The sequence below is a fragment of the Phodopus roborovskii genome, unplaced genomic scaffold (genome assembly GCF_943737965.1).
Source record: "Phodopus roborovskii unplaced genomic scaffold, PHOROB, whole genome shotgun sequence".
Classification (NCBI taxonomy): domain Eukaryota; kingdom Metazoa; phylum Chordata; class Mammalia; order Rodentia; family Cricetidae; genus Phodopus; species Phodopus roborovskii.
This window is the reverse complement of record NW_026126541.1, coordinates 24,673,125-24,693,400: the sequence shown is the minus strand read 5'-3', so window position 1 is coordinate 24,693,400 and position 20,276 is coordinate 24,673,125. Positions and strand designations below refer to the sequence as shown.

General features: G+C 43.2%; 1 protein-coding gene and 1 long non-coding RNA gene across 3 annotated transcripts in view; one reads left to right on the top strand and one right to left on the bottom strand.

Moving 5' to 3' along the window:
* Nucleotides 1-2,965: 2,965 nt before the first annotated feature.
* On the bottom strand, nt 2,966-4,271 carry LOC127233376 (uncharacterized). The gene is made up of 2 exons (XR_007835477.1): nt 4,089-4,271; nt 2,966-3,407 (listed from the first exon to the last, which is right to left on the bottom strand). It is a non-coding gene; the product is annotated as an uncharacterized LOC127233376 (long non-coding RNA).
* Nucleotides 4,272-4,629: 358 nt separating this feature from the next.
* Fas (Fas cell surface death receptor) overlaps nt 4,630-20,276 on the top strand; it is a 29,923-nt gene continuing 14,276 nt past the window's right edge. The window contains exon 1 of one of the 2 annotated variants that reach the window (XM_051199814.1): nt 4,630-4,714. In XM_051199814.1, coding sequence (XP_051055771.1) covers nt 4,685-4,714 — 30 coding nt within the window. In that variant the 5' untranslated portion in view covers nt 4,630-4,684. The remainder of the gene's footprint in view (nt 4,715-20,276) is intronic. The other variant, XM_051199813.1, reaches the window with a different exon arrangement.

The following is a 20,276-nucleotide window of genomic DNA, read 5'->3' as shown; positions in this document are numbered from 1 at the left end:
AGAACTGTGGAGAAGGTTCAGTGAGTAGGATTGCTTGCTTGCTTGCTATGCAAGCATGAACCCCTGACTTTTAGATCACCAACACACACCCAGAAAGCCAGGTATGGCCTTCTTCCTGATCTGGCAAAGTGGAGACAGAGATAAGAAGATCTTTCTGGCTTTCTGGGCCTCCAGCCAGGCCAAGAGACACAGAACAACCTGTCTCAGGGGAATAAGGCAAAGAGTAATAGAGGACACGCTGTGACATGCATGAACATACATTTGCATACACACACAAATTATTTATTCCCCCTTTTCACTTGAGTGCATGAGGACTCTTCAAAATGTACAAGTAGAACAGAAATAACCTTTAGAAATACTATCTTAGTTTGTTTTCCATTGGTGTGCTAAAACTTTGATCAAAAGCAATTTAGGGAGAAGAACGTTGTCTTATCTTACTTATTACAACTCCCAGATCACAATCTATCACTGGGGAAGTCAGAACAAGAACCTGAGGCAGAGGCCAGAAAAGAGCCCTGCTTACTGGTTCGCTTAGCTTCCTTTCTTATACAACTCAGAGTCATCTGCCTAGAGGTGGCACTGTCCACAGAGGGCTGGGCCCTCCCATGTCAATCAGCAATCAAGAAAACGCTCCCACAGGTTTTCTCAATGGAGAGTCTCTCTTGCCAGGTTACTCAATTTGTGTCAAACTGACAAAAATTAATCACTGCAAATATCCAAAGTGCTCTCCCCACGATATCAATGTTTAAGATTTACTCATTCAATCTGTATAATCTATATTCCTCAAAGATTCTATAAGAAATAATTTGGGGGTATAGCAGGTATGATTGTTCCTTACATATTAATTAACAATACATATTAGCATATGAAAGACTGAGAAGTCACAGAGAAGAAACCCTAAATACCTTTTTGCTTTGTTCTTTTTCCCTCCCCCAGTGCATCTTTTTTCTTTTTTAAATTTAAATTATGAACTATTTTATTTTACATACCAATCCCAGTTCCCTCTCCCTCCCATCCTCCCATGGCTCCCCACTGACACCCCCATCCCACCCCCCATCAACTCCCCAGGGAGGGTGAGGCCTTCCATGGGGGATCATCAAAGTCTGTCACATCATTTGGAGTGGGGCCTAGGCCCTCCACCATGTGTCTAGGCTGAGAGAGTATCCTTTTATGTGGAATGTCCATTCGTTCACTAGGGATAAATACTGGTTCCACGGCCAGAGACCCATAGACTGCCCATGCTTCCTAACTGACACCCACCTTCAAGGAGCCTGGTTTGGTCTTATGTTGGTTCCCCAGCTTTCTGACTGAGGTCCATGAGCTCCCACTTGCTCAGGTCAGCTGTGGGTTTCCCCAGCGTGGTCTTGACCCCTTTGCTCATCACTTTGTTCTTATTGTGTGTATTCAGGGTATATGGTATGCGTGCCATCGTTCACACATGTGGAGGGCAGAGAACACCCTTGGAGAGCTAGTTCTCACATTCTGGTGAGAAATCAGGTTGTCTGCCCTTCCTGGCCAGCACTTTTAAAGTAATTCTGTAATCACGCACCCCACCAAGTTGAAAAGTATTAAGAGAATAGATTGAAAGTGAAAGTTGCTGTCTCATAGTTCATACTCAAGGAATGTTAATCTTACCAAGTTCCATTTTCCCAGAAGTGCCTGTGCTGCCTGCCCACAACCACCCATTCATCCACCCATCCCCTCCCCCACCTACTTCTTCCCCTTTCTCTTTCCTTCCTTTTTTCTCTTTGCAGGGAAGGTTTTATTTAGAGTGTTCTTTCCTTTCTTCCATTTTAGAATAATTGTAGACTGAGGCTTCTCCATGGCACTGACAATCTACTGGCAGATGACTCAGTGTGGGGGTGGGAGCAGAGGAGAGATGGGTGAGGGCTGGTGCTGCGGTATAAATACTGAGACACCTGACAAACAGAAAGAAGAAACACAGACAGGAAGGAGCTTGACAACCCCGACTCAGAGCTCTAAAATGAATTCAGAAGAAAATGCTACAAGAGGTTCTCTTCCCCTCCCCTCAGTGTGTGTGTGTGAGAGTGTGTGAGAGTGTGTGTGTGTATGTGTGTGTGTGAGAGTGTGTGTGTGAGAGTGTGTGTGTGAGAGTGTATGTGTGTGAGTGTGTGAGAGTGTGTAAGTGTGAGTGTGTCTATGTGTGTGTGTGTGTGTGAGAGAGTGTGTGAGAGTGTGTGTGTGTGAGAGTGTGTGTGTGAGAGAGAGTGTGTGTGTGTGAGAGTGTGTGAGAGAGTGTGTGTGTGTGAGAGTGTGTATGTATGTGTGTGTGAGAGTGTGTGTGTGTGAGAGTGTGTGTGTGAGAGTGTGTGTGTGTGTGTGAGAGAGTGTGTGTGTGTGAGTGTGTGAGAGTGAGAGTGTGTGTGTGTGAGTGTGTGAGAGTGTGTGTGTGTGTTTCATTAGTTGAATCCTCCAGGGAAGAAAAGAGGTGAAAATATGAGGTGAGTACCCTGGACCTGCTTATTAGATATTTATATCACAATTCATAGCAGTAGCAAAATTATAGCTATGAAGTAGCAGCAAAATAAGTTTATGGTTGGGGATCAACACAACATGAGGAACTGTATCAAAGGGTCACAGCATTAGGAAGGTTCTAGAACCTACACACACACAACACTAAAGTGCTATCTACTTTTCTAAAGTAACAATGTCTTTGAGCTATGTTATTTAACTAGAGCAGTAGAGAATGAGAATTTTTTTTTCAAAGAACATTGGTCAGGAAATAATCAAGATAAAAGGAGGAAGTAATAGCAATGTTTAATACAGCTGGGTGAGGTTTATGCCCCCCCCTTTTATTGAAAATCAAATTTTCCTCACATAATATATCCTCATTACAGTGTTCCTCCCCCCTTCCCCTCCCCCACGTGTAGCCCTCTCACCCCCCTTCCATCCAGGCATTCCCTTTCTGTCATTAGAAAACAAATAGGCTTCTAAGAAGAAAACATTAAGATAAAACAAAATTTAATTCACTGAAATTGTACAGAACGAGCAAACAGAAGGGAAAGACCCCAAAAGAAGGCACAAGAGACGGAGACCCACTCATTCGCACATTCAGCTGGAATCCATGATACATCTCCAAAGGCCCTGGCGCAGACCCGAGCAGGCCTTGTGCATGCTGCCTCAGTCTCTGAGTTCATGTGAGCTTTGATCATGTTGACTTAGAGAATCTTATTTTCTTCGTGTCCTCCATCCCTTCTGGCTCTCCCACTCTTCCTGTTATTCATTTGGACCCTGAAGGAAGGGAGCTGATGGAAACATCCCATTTAGAGCTGAATGTTCCTTGTTTGGTCTCTCACTCCAAACGATGTCTGGCTGTGGGTCTCTGTGTTTGTTCCCATCTGCTGCAGGAGGAAGCTTCTCTGATGATGGCTGAGCAAAGCCCAGATCTGTGAGTCCAGAAAACATCATTAGGAGTCATTTTATTGCAATGTTTCTTTTCTTTTCTCTTCTATTAGAACAGTGGTGTTTGGTTCACCTTAGGTACCTAGGCCATCTATAATCTGGCTCTTGGTCACCCAAGCAGGTTCAGGTATGTGTTCCATCTTGCGGAGTAGGCCTAAAGTCAAATCAGATACTGGTTGACCTCACATGCTTTGTGTCTTACAGTCAGGGCACCATTGCATATGTATGGAGTCTCCGTATTTTCAAATGGCATTTAAGTTTAGCTATCTCTCCCTCTATTTCCTCCATCCTCCTGCTCTCTCCTTCCAGCTTGATCCTCCCATTCCAGCCCCCACCTCCAGTCATAATTATCCTTTCCCAACAAGATCTATCTGCCCCTCCATCCCGACCCCCGCTGCTGCTCCAGTCCCCAACTCTATATAGCTAACCTCTGTGGTTCTATGGATTCTAGCTTAATTATCACTGACTTAACAGCGGTATGATTTGACATAGGCCATTTAGCTCTGTTCTTCACTTGGGAAATGCAGCCAGGATGGGCTTTCCCTCAGGATCCCACAGCCCAATATTTCTACCTCCTATATGGTGAATACACACTATTCATGGATCTGTGGAGGGACCCTCCCTCACCAGGATCCCAGTGTCTGTATGTCCTCTATGGTAATTACCATTCTGTACACTATTCAGGTGTTTCAGGAGCCTCAACAGTCCAGTCACTGACAAAATACTGAAGGCTGAATGAAGGCAGGATGGTCTTCTCCAGCAATTAGTCAAGGTCCAATTCACACACAGGAGTTCAGATTTCTGCCCAGGGTGCAACAGCAAAAGGAGGAAAAGGCTCTCCCTTGAACTGGGGGTGTGACTGTGGAAGCACCCAGAATGGGGAATGCCCAGTTGTGCAATCAAGCCCTACTCTGGCTCCCCAGCCCCCCACCAGGGAGTTGATGAGTCAGTGGATTTTCCCCGCCCCCCTTCCCGCCCCCCCCTCCCCCCCCCCGCCCAGTCCAGTAGAACTTCCTCCCAAACCCTGGGGCTTTACATGGGTTGTAAAAGTGACAAACAGGTGTTCAAAGCGATTTCTGAGGACATTGAGGGAAACGATTTGAGAATCTGGTTGCTAACACCTCAGGGGCGGGCCCAGGCAAAGTACACACTGAGAAGCCATCTAGAGCAAGGGGGTGGGGTGGGGTGATAAGAGGGCTTGTTGGCGACTCACCCTGCTGAGAGGTGGGTATTCGGGCTGGCTTTCTCTTGCTGCTCAGACATGCTGTGGATTTGGGCTGTCCTGCCTCTGGTAAGCTTTGGGACACTGGGGATATGGGACGATGAGCATTGGGGACCACCGCGCAGGAATCAGATGCGGCTGGCATTGCTTGACGGTCACCCTCTTCAGTGCAGATATCCAGAAAGGCGGGCGAGCTGTTTTCTTTCTTGGCTCGGTGTTCAGAGTTGAACTGCAGGCTCAGATCCTGCAGCTCTCGCGCTTTTCTGGGAAAAGTGTGGGTGGGGAATGACCAGCGCCTGGTGCTGGTCGAGTCTTGAATCTTGAATGGCTTTGGTTTGGTTGGAGAGGGACCCTAGGCGAGAGACATGCCCAGACAAAGATCCACTTCGTGGCAGCAAAGGGGTTCCCTCCGAGGCTGTGTGGCACGATGGACTTGAAACTTTTGACAGTTCGTTGAACTGGGGAAGTCAGTCGACTCTGGGCTGCGGTTACAACCCGGGAGTCTGAAGGTACCATTTCTCAAAGTAACTTTAAGAAAGTTACTTTAAGAAAGTTACTTTGTATTAATAAGTCTCTGGAGATTTGTTTACGCTCTTGTGACTGCGCGGAAAAGTAAACCAATTTTCTTCCCTTCCGGGAATTCAGCTGTGAAACTGGGTGGCTGGACTGGTGGATATTTTTGTGTTGTTCTGTCCTGTTTCTTTTCTCCCTGTTTTTCTGCTGGAGGTCTCATAGCAAGTTTGTCCTGGGTAACGGTTGGGCTCTGGGTTTCAGCCTGTTGCCTGCTGCATTTGGCCTCTGCAGGCTAGTCCCCTGCTCAGAAATGCTGGCTTGATGATGGCCAATCAAAGGGATTCTACCTTGGGAAGTTTATCCAGTCCTGAGTTTAGACAGATTGGGACCCTAAAATCTCCTGAGCACGATGGCATGACATCAGTTTTCACAGCAGCTAAGAGAGGAAGACAGCCTCTGCTTGCTTCTACAAGTCGAAATGAAGGTCAGAGAGCTTAAGAACTGTAGAAATAGCACAGCTAGCTCGTGGCAGCACTGGGCTTGAACTCAGCTTTAACCAGGTATAAGCAGTTTCTGTATAAACTGATGACTGACTGTTCTGTGGCATGGTTAAGAGGAAGGTTTTTACTATAGATTTGAACATAGTGAGAATAAGGAGGATGAGTAACAGGGGGAGGGAGGCTGGTGAAGTGAATGGTAGGGGAGAAGGTGAGAGGAGCTAGGATGCTAGCATGGACTTTGAAATGCATAAATTGTGATTCCAGCATGCTCGTTGATATTCTGATAGGTGCCATAGGTAGTTATATGTCCCTTTTGCCAGAGGTAAGGGAAATGACTTTCCAGTGGATCCAAGGAGGCACATTTAGGCAAAGCATTGTATAAGCAAGCCAGACAGTTTGAGCACATGATGCAGATACTTTGTCCTTGGTAGGACATGCATAAAATTATAATCCCTGAAGGCCCTTTTCTAGCCCCTTTCTACCATGACTTGCTGACTCCTGTCTCTCCCCTGGATGGGACATAAGAAAACAGAGGTCTGCATGAAAGAGTTTCCCATCCCCAGTTTTTTTCTGAATTCCAAAGTCCAGGTTGGAACTCATGGGATTCGTGTATCCCAGGTTAGTCTTCTCTTTAAGAGGCCCAATGTCCAAGTGATAGTCCATCTGTCACCATCCTCAGTGGCCATGTACAGGGATCACACCAGGTACTTCGCCAGCAGGAGGAATGGTGAAGATGACTAGGTAGAGTCCCTTTCAGACAGACTCCAGAGTCTGGGCAAGGATCTTCGGTATCCAAACCAAATCTCCTGCCTGGAACTGGTGGGTGGGTTCATAGGTCAATGCTGATCAATGGCTTAGTGAGCATCCTGTGCTATAAACATGGTATACATTTTTAAACTATCAATCCTTTTTGTTACAAATTTTAAGCTAACTTTTTGTTACAGATTTTACAAGGTTCTTTTCTTTTTTTCTTTTTACCACACCCAGTACATTTACAAATGCCTAGATACAGGAAGTTTGTGCAATAGTCTTACAAAGCTTGAGCTAAAGTTTATACTTTAGCAAACCTTTTAGAGTTACACGAGAGTTAGGTAAAACCAAGAAGAGGAATCTGAGATAAGGAGCAATAATTCCTATTGGAAACTGTAGCATTAATAATAATAATAATAATAATAATAATAATAATAATAATAATAACTCAGAGACAGATATTGGGGTTCAAGCTAAGATCAGAAAAACAAAGCAGCCAAGCCACTAGCTCTTACCTCTACCTCAGACTGAAAGGGTGATCCTTGCTCCATGAATCCTCAGCATGGCTGGAAACAGAATGCCTCCTGTCCTCAAGATGGCTGGAGGCTAATTGCTAGCTCTGAGACCCTGCTCCTGTCTTATATACCTCCCTAGTGCTAAGATTAAAGGCATGAGCTCTGCTTCTCTTTTAGACTGATTCGATCTCATGTAGCTCTGGGTGGCCTTGAACTCACTGAGATCCATCTGCCTCTGTCTACTGAGTCCTGGGATTAAAGGCACGTCCCCCCATTGCCTGGCCTCTATGGCTGTGTTGAGCTTTGCATTCTGATATCCAGGCAAGATTTATTAGATCATAAACAATATATCACCACAGGAAATGGTTTACTTTTTAGCTGTTTTAAAGCATAGTGTCTTTTCTTGTGTTGTTCTGTTTTGCTGCCCTTCTCCTAGTCAGAAAAACAAGTGTCCCTGCCTGACCCAAGGCAGAGATTTTGTAGGATACTTTTAAACAATCATTTTTAGACCTGGAGAGGGAGGCCATACTCCAGAGCCAGATTATTTAAAAATAAAGCAGAGTAGCTTGTGACAATATTTACATATTATCCATACACAGAAGACATTTGAATATCTATAAAGCTGAATTTAGTGATTGGGGGAGAGACTAGACAGAGCAAAGAAGGCTTAGAGATAAGAGCAGGGAGTAGAGAAGGCTTAGAGATAAGAGATTTGGGGATCATTTGTTTGCACAGTGGCAGAAGTTGTTACAGTGTTTGAGAATTTGGGAATCTAGTGTGCCACCTTTTGCTGTTGAGCTACACTAAGGCCAAGCCATTTGTAGTGAGACAGTGAGGCTTAATGGGACCTCTGAGTCTGAGGGAGAAAAAAGAGTAGAGAAGTGTGTGTGTGTGTGGGGGGCTGTTCTAAATGCAGAGAGAGAGTGTGTGTGTGTGTATGTGTGTGTGAGAGAGATGTGTGTATGAGAGAGTGTGTGTGTGTGAGAAAGAAGTGTGTGAGAGAGTATGTATGTGTGTGTGTGAGAGAGAGAGAGTGTGTGTGTGTGTGGGTGTACACGTGTGCTTGTGAGAGAGATGTGTGTATGAGAGTGTGTGAGAGAGAGATATGTGTGTGAGAGAGTATGTATGTGTGTGTGAGAGAGAGAAAGAGAGAGAGAGAATGTGTGTATGTGTGTGTGTATGTGTACACGCGCGCATGTGTGAGAGGGAGAGAGAGAATTCCAATAGGTCCAGGAGAACATAGAAAAATGCCTGACGGATGTGCAGGTCTCCAACAACAGGCTCCAGTGAGCCAATGAGAAGGACAGAGACAGAGTAGGAAGCTCCATGAGGAGATGAGGAGAGACAAATAGTTAGCCATGGTTAGAGACAGAGTTAGCTCAGGAGGAAGCTGAGAGACAGAGCTAGCAAGGAGGCAGTCAGGATTAGAGTGAGGAGATGGACAAGAGACACAGAGCAAGCTTCAGGAGGGAGCTGAGACCATGTCTGGAGGGAGATCAAGGATGGAAGAGAGAACACTAAGTGTCCTGGTGACAAGAATTCCAATCCAGACCATACCCAAGTGGGCTGAGAGACATGTCAGGGCAAACTGTCCAAAATCACAAAGGACGGGTCCCAATAGGGAGAGAGAACACACCAGCATGACTTCATAAGAGTAGTAGGTTCTGTCTGGCAGCTGACAGAGAAAGATCAGGTAGCTTTAATGAGAGAACAGGTATAGAGAAGAAGCAGCCGCAGAGGATGACTCCAAAACTTGGAGTATGGGATGGTGGGCAACAGGAGTTAGAAGAAACAAGCATTCCAAATAGCTTGGTTTGGGTTGGAGAGGGAGAGGCACTTTGGAGAGGGGTCTCTGTGAACCACTCCTGAGTGCTGAGCAACAGATAAAGTGATGGCATGGCCAATGCATAGTATGGTTAAGGGGAAGGTTTTTATTGTAGGTACGAGAGAAAGAACAGCCAGAGCAGAGAGAAAGAAGTAGACTGGACATGGCCAGCAGACTGGTTATGGCCAGAGCTACTTGGGGGATAGGGGATAGAGAGAATACAATGACAGAAGTAGGAGCAGAGATGGGGTGGAACATAGTGAGAACAGCAGGGCTATAAGGAAAGTGAGTGGCCATGGGGAGGGAAGCCCATGAGCTGGAGGGAGGTTAGGTTAGGGGAGGAGGTGAGGAGGGCTAGGATGCTATCGTGGTACTTGTGATACTAACACGTGCTGTGATGTACTGACAGACCTTCTGCCAGCAGTACGGGAATTGACTCCTGGGCTGCCTTTTTATCTAACTGCCAGAAACTGCCAGATTGAACTAATTTCTGAATATTTGTACTGCCTTTTGGAGTTTGAGGAATTGGATTTTCTTTTGGACTAGACAGTTTGCCGGTTGCATCTGCTATCCCAAGTATACGAAGAGTGGAATGGCAAAGGCTCTTATACTTGGCACCTTATGAAGGAGTGAAAAAAATCCCTTTGGTTCTTTAAGAAGTGATATATAATATTTGCCCTTTCAAAATGTCTTTAGGGGGTTTTAAGATTCTCCTTAGTGTAAACTTGCCCGTCATCACTCCTCACTGCAGTGTGGGTGGCTTGGAAATATTCTCAGCTCTTAATGGTATGCCAAAGGCTGGAGCTATGCTCAGGTTAGGTACAGCTGTGTTGTTATCATAGGATCTGTGCCTCAAGAACCCAAGAAGCAGTCTTCCTAAAAGAATGCACACAATATGTGTATGCACATGTGAACTTTTACACACCCATTAGTACATAAATATTACAATTATAATTTAAGTCTAGGAAATTAAAGTTTACTAGATAATTTTATAAAGACAGAGGAGTAAAGTTGTAATAACAACCCTGCCACCTACATAACCATTGCTGCGTCTCACAGTACCTTCCATCCACTACATAAGACTCTGTAGTTTCCCTGCTCAGACAGAACCTGGCCTTGTCCAACATCGAGTCCCCATTATTCTAGCTTTGTATCACCCTGTGGGTCTCCTAAAATATGCCTCCCCGTGTAGTAGGGCTTCCTCAGCTGTAGCATAAGTGAAATAGAGGCAGAGTGAATTGGAACACACATGCAAGTTTGGTTAAATACTGGTAATTTCCAGGAAGTAGATTTGGGGATGGCTTTTCTTTTACTCCCTTTCCCAAGTTCTCCTTGTCTCCAGGACCATTTACAGGCACAGTAACTGGCCCCTTCTTTGCCTCTCTTTCTTCTCTCTGCTTCTTAGAGATTCTTCTCTTCTAGTTTCTAGAAATGTTTTTGTTCGATGAGTAAGTCTGAAGTTCCCAAACCTCCACAAATTTTTAGAGGTGATAGAAAAGCCGTCTGTTTGACTTTACTCCATGTGTAAGTGTTACGAGTCCCGTGTGTGTGTGTGTGTGTGTGTGTGTGTGTGTGTGTGTGTGTGTGTGTGCGCGCGCGCGCATGTGTGTGCCATAAAGTGCTGCAAGGTCCTTAAAGTTTTCATCCTACACTATTTAGTGACATGACCAATCGCTCACTATGATCACTGTATGACCAATCGCTCACTATGGACAGCCATTTCTCTCATATTTCTTAGAGCAGTTGTTAAAAATGATGGCTGAAGAAAATGAGAGGTGATTTGAAAAGAACAGCACATTTACAAGCAATCCTACAGCAGAATCATAAACTGTGGGGTTTTTGTTTGTTTTTAAGGTGTGGACAAAGACAGCTGCTTCATTTTCTTTAAAACAATTCTAGAAATATAATTTTTTTTCTATTTTTTTTGAATGGCTTTCCTTATCCCACAAGGGACCTGAAAGTTTTATGAATGCAATAACAAGACTAAGTATAAATCAAAGCATTAACAAGGATGGAAAAATCCAAGTGTCGTGGGTTCTGGAACATTGAACTCAAGTTCTTGTGCTTGCAGGGCAAGAATTTCCCAACTATATCTCTCTCTCTGCCCAAACCACAAGCTTTTAAATCATGGAAAGACTGAAAAGCAAGAATTAAGCAGAAGGCCACCAGCTACAGCTAATAAACAGAATGTCTTCTACTGTCCCTGTCCACAATACATAGAATTGTTACCTGTAGGTAAGATGAGACTTTAATGTAGGAAAAGATTTTATTCTGGCCCTGAGATCACAGGAGGTTCAGAGGTGAAAAAGAGCCGAGGAACTAGGGTTTGATGCTGTCTTTTTGAGACTGAAGGCTTAGGGTCAGAGTGTCAGCGTATCAAGATAATTTTCTGATTGCTCCGGCATGCTCAGTTGGGAGGCAGACCACCACAATCCAATTGCCAGTTGGAGAAAATTACAGTTTTTCTAAGATAATTAGAAACTTGAATAAGGAAATCCCCCTGCAAAAGCCCCTTCTAACTTGTGTGCTTTGGGTAAATTTTCTTAGTTCCAAAAGTCCCTTACCAAAAGTTTTACACTATGTACCAGAGATCACTTACTTTAAAGTAACAAAACGCATGTGATTTAAAACTGCAATAAAATAATGCAATAAAAAGTAAAGAAGCCAAGTTTAGAATAATGAATCCATCTTTTCTTCTTTTTGAGCAGATAAGTATTTTAAAATTGGCCAAACATAATGAAATTAAACATAGATACTGGAAAATAAATTTATTCATTAAAACAAACAGCCTTATGGGAACATTAAAAATTTTTCTTACAGCTTCTGAGTCTTATTCACACATGTACATAATTGTATAACTGTATGTTTAACAGTAAAATGTATGGCCTTCCCCTTGACACTTTGTTTTTATATTAACTTGCAGGTTTCTATGTAATTATCATTTTATAATTTGAATATTTTATAGAGTTTTTACTAAAGGAGCTTGAGTTGCCATAATTTCATTTATTAATTTTATAATTTATTAATGATCGTCTCTTGGATATGAGAAGTAGCTCAGTGATTGTGTTTGCCTAGCATGTGCCAGGCCCTGAGGTTGATCTCTTCACCCTAAAACAAATAAATAAAATCCATAAAAAAATGAAAATAGTAGATAGAAGTGCTTGCTGCCAACCTTTATAACCAGAGTTGGGTCCCTGGAACCCACATGATATAAGAGAGAACAGTCTTGCAGGTTGCTCTCTGAACTCCAATTGTGCAAGTACACAGACACAGACACAGACACACACACACACACACACACACACACACACACACACACACGTTCATGTAAGTACCATAGTCTCTAGTTTTGTATTATTTTTGCTTTGGGAGCACACATGCGTATATTTATATAATTTCCAAAGGCAGAAAGTAAATTCACTCAGGTACCTGCCATTCTTCTTCCCCTCACAATCCTTGCTCTCAAATAGAAGAAAGGGGCTTGGAAACTGGCTTCATAAGGAAAACAGCTTGCTATGCAAACAAGAAGTTGCTATTATAAGACTGAGCAACCTTTCCTTTTTAAGAAAGACATGAGCTGGCCATCCTCTCTAATTATTACTCCTTGTAGTGATCCCCTAAGTGTGGGAATTTAGAAGCAGCAGTCACAGTTGGTTCAAACAATTGTTCAAGGCCCACTCAATGGCGAGGCATTGCTGGGGTCTCTGTGACCACAATGGCCAGCACAGTAACAATCCACAGGAGTCAAAAAGGCAGTTCAGTTCAACACAGCTAAGTAGCTGGTGTTGGTTCAAACTTTGGGAATCTTACTCTGAGTAGTTTATTTCAGGCACATATAAGGATAGCAAAACTTTGATGAAAACTTTCCTGGTGACAATTAACTAGATCCCATGTGTACAATAAAGCTTAAGATATGACTACATTGAAACTTCTTTGTAAAGTACATTTGACATCTTCCATAAAGATGGTTCTATATCTTAGTTACATGTGACACCTTTCACAAAGATAGGTTCCATAGATTGACTAGCTCACAATAAGGGTCTGGGGGGAGGGGGAAGATCAGGTGTGGGCTTGGCCACTCAAAACAAAGCACATGAGGAAATGGAGGTGTGTGTGTGTGTGCGTGTGTATGTGCGTGTGCGTATGTGTGTGTGTGTGTGTGTGTGTGTGATGCTTGTGGTGGTCAAATACAACTTGTCAGCTCTCCCCTTTTTTTCAAAACAATGCAATAAATAAATATCCTACACTTTGTTCTAGACTAGGCTTTTTTTTTTTTTTTAGCACATGTAGTGTTGATGTATAAAATGCATATACATGAATTTATTTTTATTGCTAGTTAGGAACATTTAAATATTATATATGTTTAATGTCTGTTGGAAAACAGATCTTGGCTAGTGTAGCAGTTCTGCTCCCCAAAGCTTAGTCCCAGTTGGCCCCTGGGTCCAGGTACAGCCCAGCAGCCCAGCAAGTCCTCTCCCACTCAAATACCTTGATTCTCTAGGTTGCTGCTAAGCCCTAAGCATCAAAATGTGCCATGTGTGATTCTGGTATCTGTTAGAGTTTTCATGTATTACTTAATGGTGATTTTTATGTATATCAGGGTTTCTGAGAACCAGTTTCCTTCCTTTCTTCTTCCTTTTTTTCCTTCCTTCCTTCTTTCCTTCCTTCCTTCCTGGGTTGGGAATTGAACCTAGGGACTTGTACATGTCAGGCACATGCTCTACCCCTGAGTTATACACATCCTTCTTCTCTGAGAATTGCTTTTCTAATTTTAAAAAGTTGAACTGAATCTTTAAAACCTAAACTTTTAAGAATTAAACTAAAAATAGAATCCAGGTGGGATTTCCTGGTTCCTTCTGTCTAGCTTATTTACTGCTTACTCACTTATGGACCCAAGCAAGTCCTACTGCAACTGCACTGTTTCTCACCTGCACTTTCCAGAGACTGGCTGGAGGAAAGGAAGATGACACATCTTGGATGGCATTACTTTGTACACTTACACATTCTGAAATAAGTACAAACACATATGGAACCTTCACTTATCTCTTTCATGTATACTTATAAATCTTTATTTCCTTTTTTAAACAACGGCAATACTACTTTCTGAGTTACACAATTTTAATGCATTAAGTCCCTGGTAGATTTGAGAATCATGTGTTGGCACACTGTTAAAAACAACAACAAAGTATTTGTCGATTGCCTTTTTTAGAATCTCTTTTCAGTTGAGTATTAATGAGTACTAGTGAGTCTAGGGAGCAAGCTGGTGGAAGTGATTGGCAGATCTTCATCTGTTGCTTCGTTGTTTTCTTTAGCAGTGTAGGGCAGTGAGACTTCAGTGTAGCCTTGCATGGCCAGTGAGTCCAGGAAGAAGCCTGGCTTGTATCTGCCCTTGGGTGATTTCAACTGTAAATTTCATGGGAAAGTCTCTTATCCATTTAGCTTCCTGATCATTCATGATGAGAATTCCTTTGGCTATGAGATGTTCCCAGGTTTATATGGGACACTGATGCTCTTCTACTCAGGAGTCTGAGAGGAGAGAGAGGCTGTACTTTTGCATTTATATTAGTGTGCTAGGGCTGTTATAACCAGGTCCCACATGTCTTCAGGACATTATAAAAGAAAATCTTTAATTGAGCATAGTCAGACTTTCTTTGTACCGCCAGCTCCTGAATAATGACACAGAGACTTCTTAAGTATGAAATAATGGGCTTTTGGTTGAGTTTTATTCCCAACTGGCTCTTAAAACTTAAACTATCCCATTTGTATTCATCTACATTCTGCCATGTGGCTCATTACCTTTCCTCAGTACTTTACATCTGACTTCCTCCATATCTGGCTGGCAAATCTCCAGCTATTTACCATTCAGCTCTTTATTAAACCAATCAGAAGGCACCTTAGGCAGGCAAGGAAGGACAAAGACACATCTTCACACAGTGAGATCAAATATCCCACAACAATTGGGGCTAGCTTAGAGTTTCAGAGGTGTAGTCCGTTGTCAACATGGTGGGGATCATGGTGGCATGCAGGCAGACATGGTGCGGAAGAAGTAGCTGAGAGTTTTATATCTTAATCCATAGGCAGCAGGAACAGAGACCCTGGCCCTGATGTGGACTTTTGAAACCTCCAAGCCCACCCCCAGTGGCACAATTCCTCTAACAGGGCCACACCTACTTTAGTAAGGCCACACCTCCATGTCCTTCTCAAATAGTGCCACTCCCTTGTGACTAAGCATACAAATACTCTTACTCAAACCCCCACACCACGCCACATTGGGTTAGGACTGACCCTACTGAACTCAGCCAAAGCATCTCTGAAATGGCCTCATCACTTTAAAGAGCTGTGGGGGTTAGGACATTACCAGGAGAATTTGGGGTGTGTGAGCAATGTAGCTACATCAATCTTGGGTCAATGAATAGCATGAGGTCGGACCAGAAACCGTAACATTTTGAAATATTGCTCTGCATACCAGAGAAAGGGCTTGGTCAAATCATCTTTCAGGTTCTTCTCTAAAATACTAAATAAAGGATGATGGAAAATAAATAAAATTGTAACTCCAGTGAGATACCAAACTGTGGATCAGTATCAGAGAGCTTAAGAATTATCTGGAAGTTTTGCCAATGTACATAACTTTAACATACTCTTCTCATTTTCTGTTTCTGCTATTCACCCAAATGTGCCATTCACATTCTTTCTTTCTCCAATCCCCCCAAAAACCCATTTAATTCACAGAAGCAGTCAGTCCATACCTCTCCAGGTATAAAAAGCAATTTTTAAGAAATATATTTACTTCAGTTCCAGAGAAGCACTGAGTATCAAGTGCTGTCATTTTTTCCCCTTGCTGTCTCATTGCTGTCCCAGTGACTCTGGGTTCATTTTCCACAGGGACCTGTCAGGACATGGCTAGGAAGGCATATTTTTACAGTAAGTATTCTTTAAGAACGATACCAGACACTTATGGGAACTGCAGTTACAAGTTTGGGATGATTTATGGGACAGAAGCTTCAATTTCGTCAACAGTTTTTTCCAGTGCAACTTGAAATGGCCTCCTTTCTTTTTGTCCAGTCTGCTTAAGTAAGACAGACTTTTCTTCATGATGAAGCAAAGCTGACAGGTCAAGGGACAACAGCAGGTCTCAGATGACCAGGGGGAATGAAACAGCCCCCAATGAACACACCAAGTTGAGGAGACAAAGATCAGCTAGGCAAAGGTTGTATTCCGGATGCTTGATTCAGCGAACTGATGGCAGCGAACTGCCATCAAAACCAGAAGATAAAATACTAAATGTTTATGATGGATCAAATGCTGCTCACTCAAACACAAACTTCTCCCATCTTTGATACATTAGGTGATTCCTGTTATAGATTCACTACTGTTATTATGCAGGTTTCTGATCTTATCAGAGAACACAAACCACAAATCGTTGCCACCACCAAAGCTGCTCATTTGCTTTTATACCATGAACCCGTACTTGCAGCCACCAACATTATTCAAAGTCTGATGTGTGTTAAAAGAGCATTTATTTTGCTCATGCTTTTGTTTGCTGCTGTTCTTGCTTTTTGTTTTTCCCCTTTCTCCTCTCTTTGGGCAATGTCTCTGCATGTAAGGGCCAGACTAGCCCTTACTTGTGATCCCTCTGCCTCGACTTCCCCAGCAGCTGGGATTATATGTCTGAGCTATGGCTGGCTCAGACACACCATTTTATTCCTCTTCTCCATGCTTTCCCAGTTCCTCGGCTTCTAGCCTTCTAGGCTCTCATCAAAGAAGAATTTTCCTGTAGTAACTGTGCACTACATAGAAAAGGACGCCCTGTGCCTTTGGTTAGAAGTAAATCACTTTTCATTTCACTGATCACCACCGAGGCTTCACTGTTATTACAAACTGTATTCGGTCTGATGCCTGCATCAGTATCAGTACTAAACAGTCATGACAAGCAATGTGGAGGGCTGACATTTTCATCACCTAACACCTTTTTTTCCTCTTCCACTTTAAAAAAGTCTTTTCCTGTTTGTTTTGAGCCTGAGAACAGAACAGTGTTTTTTTTTTTTTTTTTGGTTTGGTTTTTTTTTTTTCTCATTCTTTCTTCTTTCTGTCTTTTTAAAATCTACTTCAGCCCTCAAGACCAGCCTTCACACTTGTCTCTGGAAACCTGCTTTGCCAGGAGACTCAAGTTCGTTAAGTAGCAGTTTATTTCAGTCACTCCGGTGGGACTCTGCTTGTCATTGCCCCGTTACTTCTTGAGCACTGACCTTTACTAGGGAGATGTGATGAGCCTGGCCCAGTGTGTGACATGGGGCAGGCACTGGGTGTACTCGTTCCTGTACCAAGTCTTCTGTTTCATAGCTTGAGTGCCTCTGAAAACCAGTTATTTCTGATGCTGCATGCCAAGAAAATGCCAAATGTTCTGTTTCTCATTATCTGGTAACGGGGAAATGTGCTCACAATCCTTCTGGGATCCTAAGGGGACAAATGTGAAGATTCGGGCGTCTGCATTCCAGATCCACACCTCTGCTAGACACTGCATCATAGCTATGGCTGTACAAATGTTGCCCCACCCGGAGGGAAGACAGGCAGACTGGGGTGGAGTGGCAAGTTTCTCCTTTCCTGCACCCCAGTCCTGGCTTAAATGGTCCTCCTACATCTCTCCCCCTCCTGTCCCAGGCTAGATGCTTGAGGTTGACTTCTGCGTCTGAGAGAAAGCCTTTCAGAATCCTCCCTTCCTCCCAGGGTGTGTTTTGAGGGTCCCTCATAACACTACCTTGTTGGGTTTTGTTCAGAATTGTCTGGAAACCATTGTTAGTGTGCCTAAATAAAGCAAAAGCAATTAAGGAAATCCTCATAAACAAGCGTCCGAGCCCAGCCCAGATTTGGACAGAAGCGCTGAACTTGCTCTCTCCTAACCGTGGGCTGGCAAAGTCATTCCACAGATGCTGCGTTCAGCTTCAACTATAGCTACAGCAATGAGTCTTCATGATTTTTTGTTACCCTAACTAAAGAGATAGTATATGTTAATGAACCTTGTAGAGGGCTAGCCAAGTGCCATGGGGGAATGTAAATAAGGGTGGGTCCTCTCGCATCACATGGTCACAAGGTATTCAGAAAGGACGAGAGAAAAACAAATTTCTTATGTGCAGGAAGTATTAAAATCTATAGGAAACGAATTAATCAAGTAGACACTACTTTAAGAAGATTGATTTTATTTTTAATTATGTGTATGTGAGCGGACATGTGCACACGAGTGCAGAGGTACCCAGGGAGACCAGAAGAGAGCAACAGACCTCTCGGGACTGAAGTTAAAAGGGCCTGTGAGCTGCCTGATGTAGGTCCTGGGACCCAAACTCTAGTCCTCTTCGAGACCAGTGTATATGTCCTACTGTTGACCCAGCTCTAGCCCTAGGAGATCCATTTTTTAAAATCTGGAGTTGAGCAGACACCGTGATGCCTTTCTAAATTGACATTCCAGCTTGTTTGTGAATGCAGCATTAGAAATACAGGCTTCTCTGTGGCTGTGAGTACCAACGGGATTCTTTCCTAGGTCAGGAGCCCTGGATAAGCTAGTCCTGAACGTGGCTGTCTCTTATATATCAACGGGTCTGTAACTCCTCAGTGGCCTTCTTTTTACTTTTTTATTAAAATTTTTCTCTTTTATGTGACTTATTTTGATCGTATTTCCCTCTTTCAGATCTTCTCCATGTCCCTACACACCCAACTCTATGATCTGTCTCTTTTCAAAAACAAAAAAGGAACCTCCCACAGAGGCACAAAACTGAAAATCAAAACAAATAAGCAAAAAAAAAAAAAAAAAAAAAAAAAACCCAAAAAACAAGACAAAAAAGTGCCCAAATTAAAAAAAGAGGTCACACACACACACACACAAACAAAAACAAAAATACATGGAGTTCATTTTGTGCTGACTAACTAGCCCTGGTAGTCCTGGGCATAGGACCTGCCCTGGGATGTGGTTAATATACTCAGTAACATTCTCTTAGAAAATGGATTTTCCCTTTGCCAGTGGTATCAATTGCAAACAGCTTCTTGGTTAAGGGTGGGAGCCAGTATCCACATCTCCCTGAGTGCTGGGACCCCATCTGGCTTGAACCTGTGTGGGTCTTGTGTGTGCTGCCTCAGTCTCTGTGAGCTCATACGGGCATCATTCCTGCTGCATCTGGAAGACACTGATTCCTTGAAGTCATCCACCCCCTCTGGCTCCTACAGTCCTTCAGCCTCCTCTTCCACATAGGTCCCTGAGCCTTGAGGGACAGGGTTTGATGCAGACATCCTATTTAGGACCGAGTGTTCCTAAGTCTCCCACTCTCTGCCCTTTGTCCAGTTATGAGTCTGTGTTAATTCCCATCTACTGCAAGAAGAAACTTCTCTGATGAGGGTTGAGGGAGGCACTGACCAATGGGTACAGCAATGTGTCATTAGGAATCATTTGATTGCTATTTGCCTTTAGCAGAATATTACTAGTTGGTTTTACTAGCTGAGACCACTTTTTTCTTAATGAATATGCCCCCAGTACTCAAATTTCCTATGCCTCCCAGCTTTCTTTACTTTTATGCATATTGACTTCTCTCTCTCTCTCTCTCTCTCTCTCTCTCTCTCTCTCTCTCTCTCTCTCTCTCTCTCACACACACACACACACACACACACACAGTTCCTTGGTGATAAATTTCCATTTCCCTGGTGACAGATGCACTCACTTGCATATAAACAATGCTAGGAGAGAGGATTTATCTTTCCACTAGGGTTTGTTCTTAGGCATCTCCAGATAATGAGACAATGTGTGACACACAGTAGGTCAGTAGGTACTCAACGGTGTATTTGCTTACCTATACTTCTTTCTGCAGACTGTAATGTCACTGTTTCTCTTTCTTTAAGATGTCTTTCTTAAGAAGATGGGTATTTAGATAACTTGTATTTCCCTCTTTCCTCTGCTGTCCTTTGCCAAAGTTTCCAATCCTTAACTCTTTTTATGCCTGTTTGCTTCTCAGAAAACAAAACAAAACCACTCAGAACATTTAGATTTGTGGGGTTCCCGCCCCATCATAATTGAAATGCTCCAGTCTCTGCCCAAATAGTTTGGGTTAGATCATTGCACTCTGCAAAGATGAATACATGCAAACCTTTTTAAATGCAAACTGTGTGGAGTGCGGCTTGTCATAGCTCTGCAAACAGCCAGGACACACACTTCAGAGCAACTTTCTTTTTGGCACCAGGCGTAATTTGTTGATGTAGTAGTAAGCAAGGACCATTTCCTGAAGAGATGAAGTCTGTGGAGTGTGTGTGACTATATCTGAAAGGGGGTTGGGGCAGAATAGCACTAGAGACTTGTGTCTCTACTCATCATGACTGAGGATTTCACATTTCTCAGATTCTGAATGGATTTCAGATAATGATTCCCTGCCCTGGGTACACTTAAAGTACTCAGTCCTGTTAGGCAAGTTTGCTACCTTTGGGCTACATCCCCAAGCCTCCTTTATAAACAGCAACAAAAGCAACCTTCTTATTTTGAGATGGTCTGCTTGTCA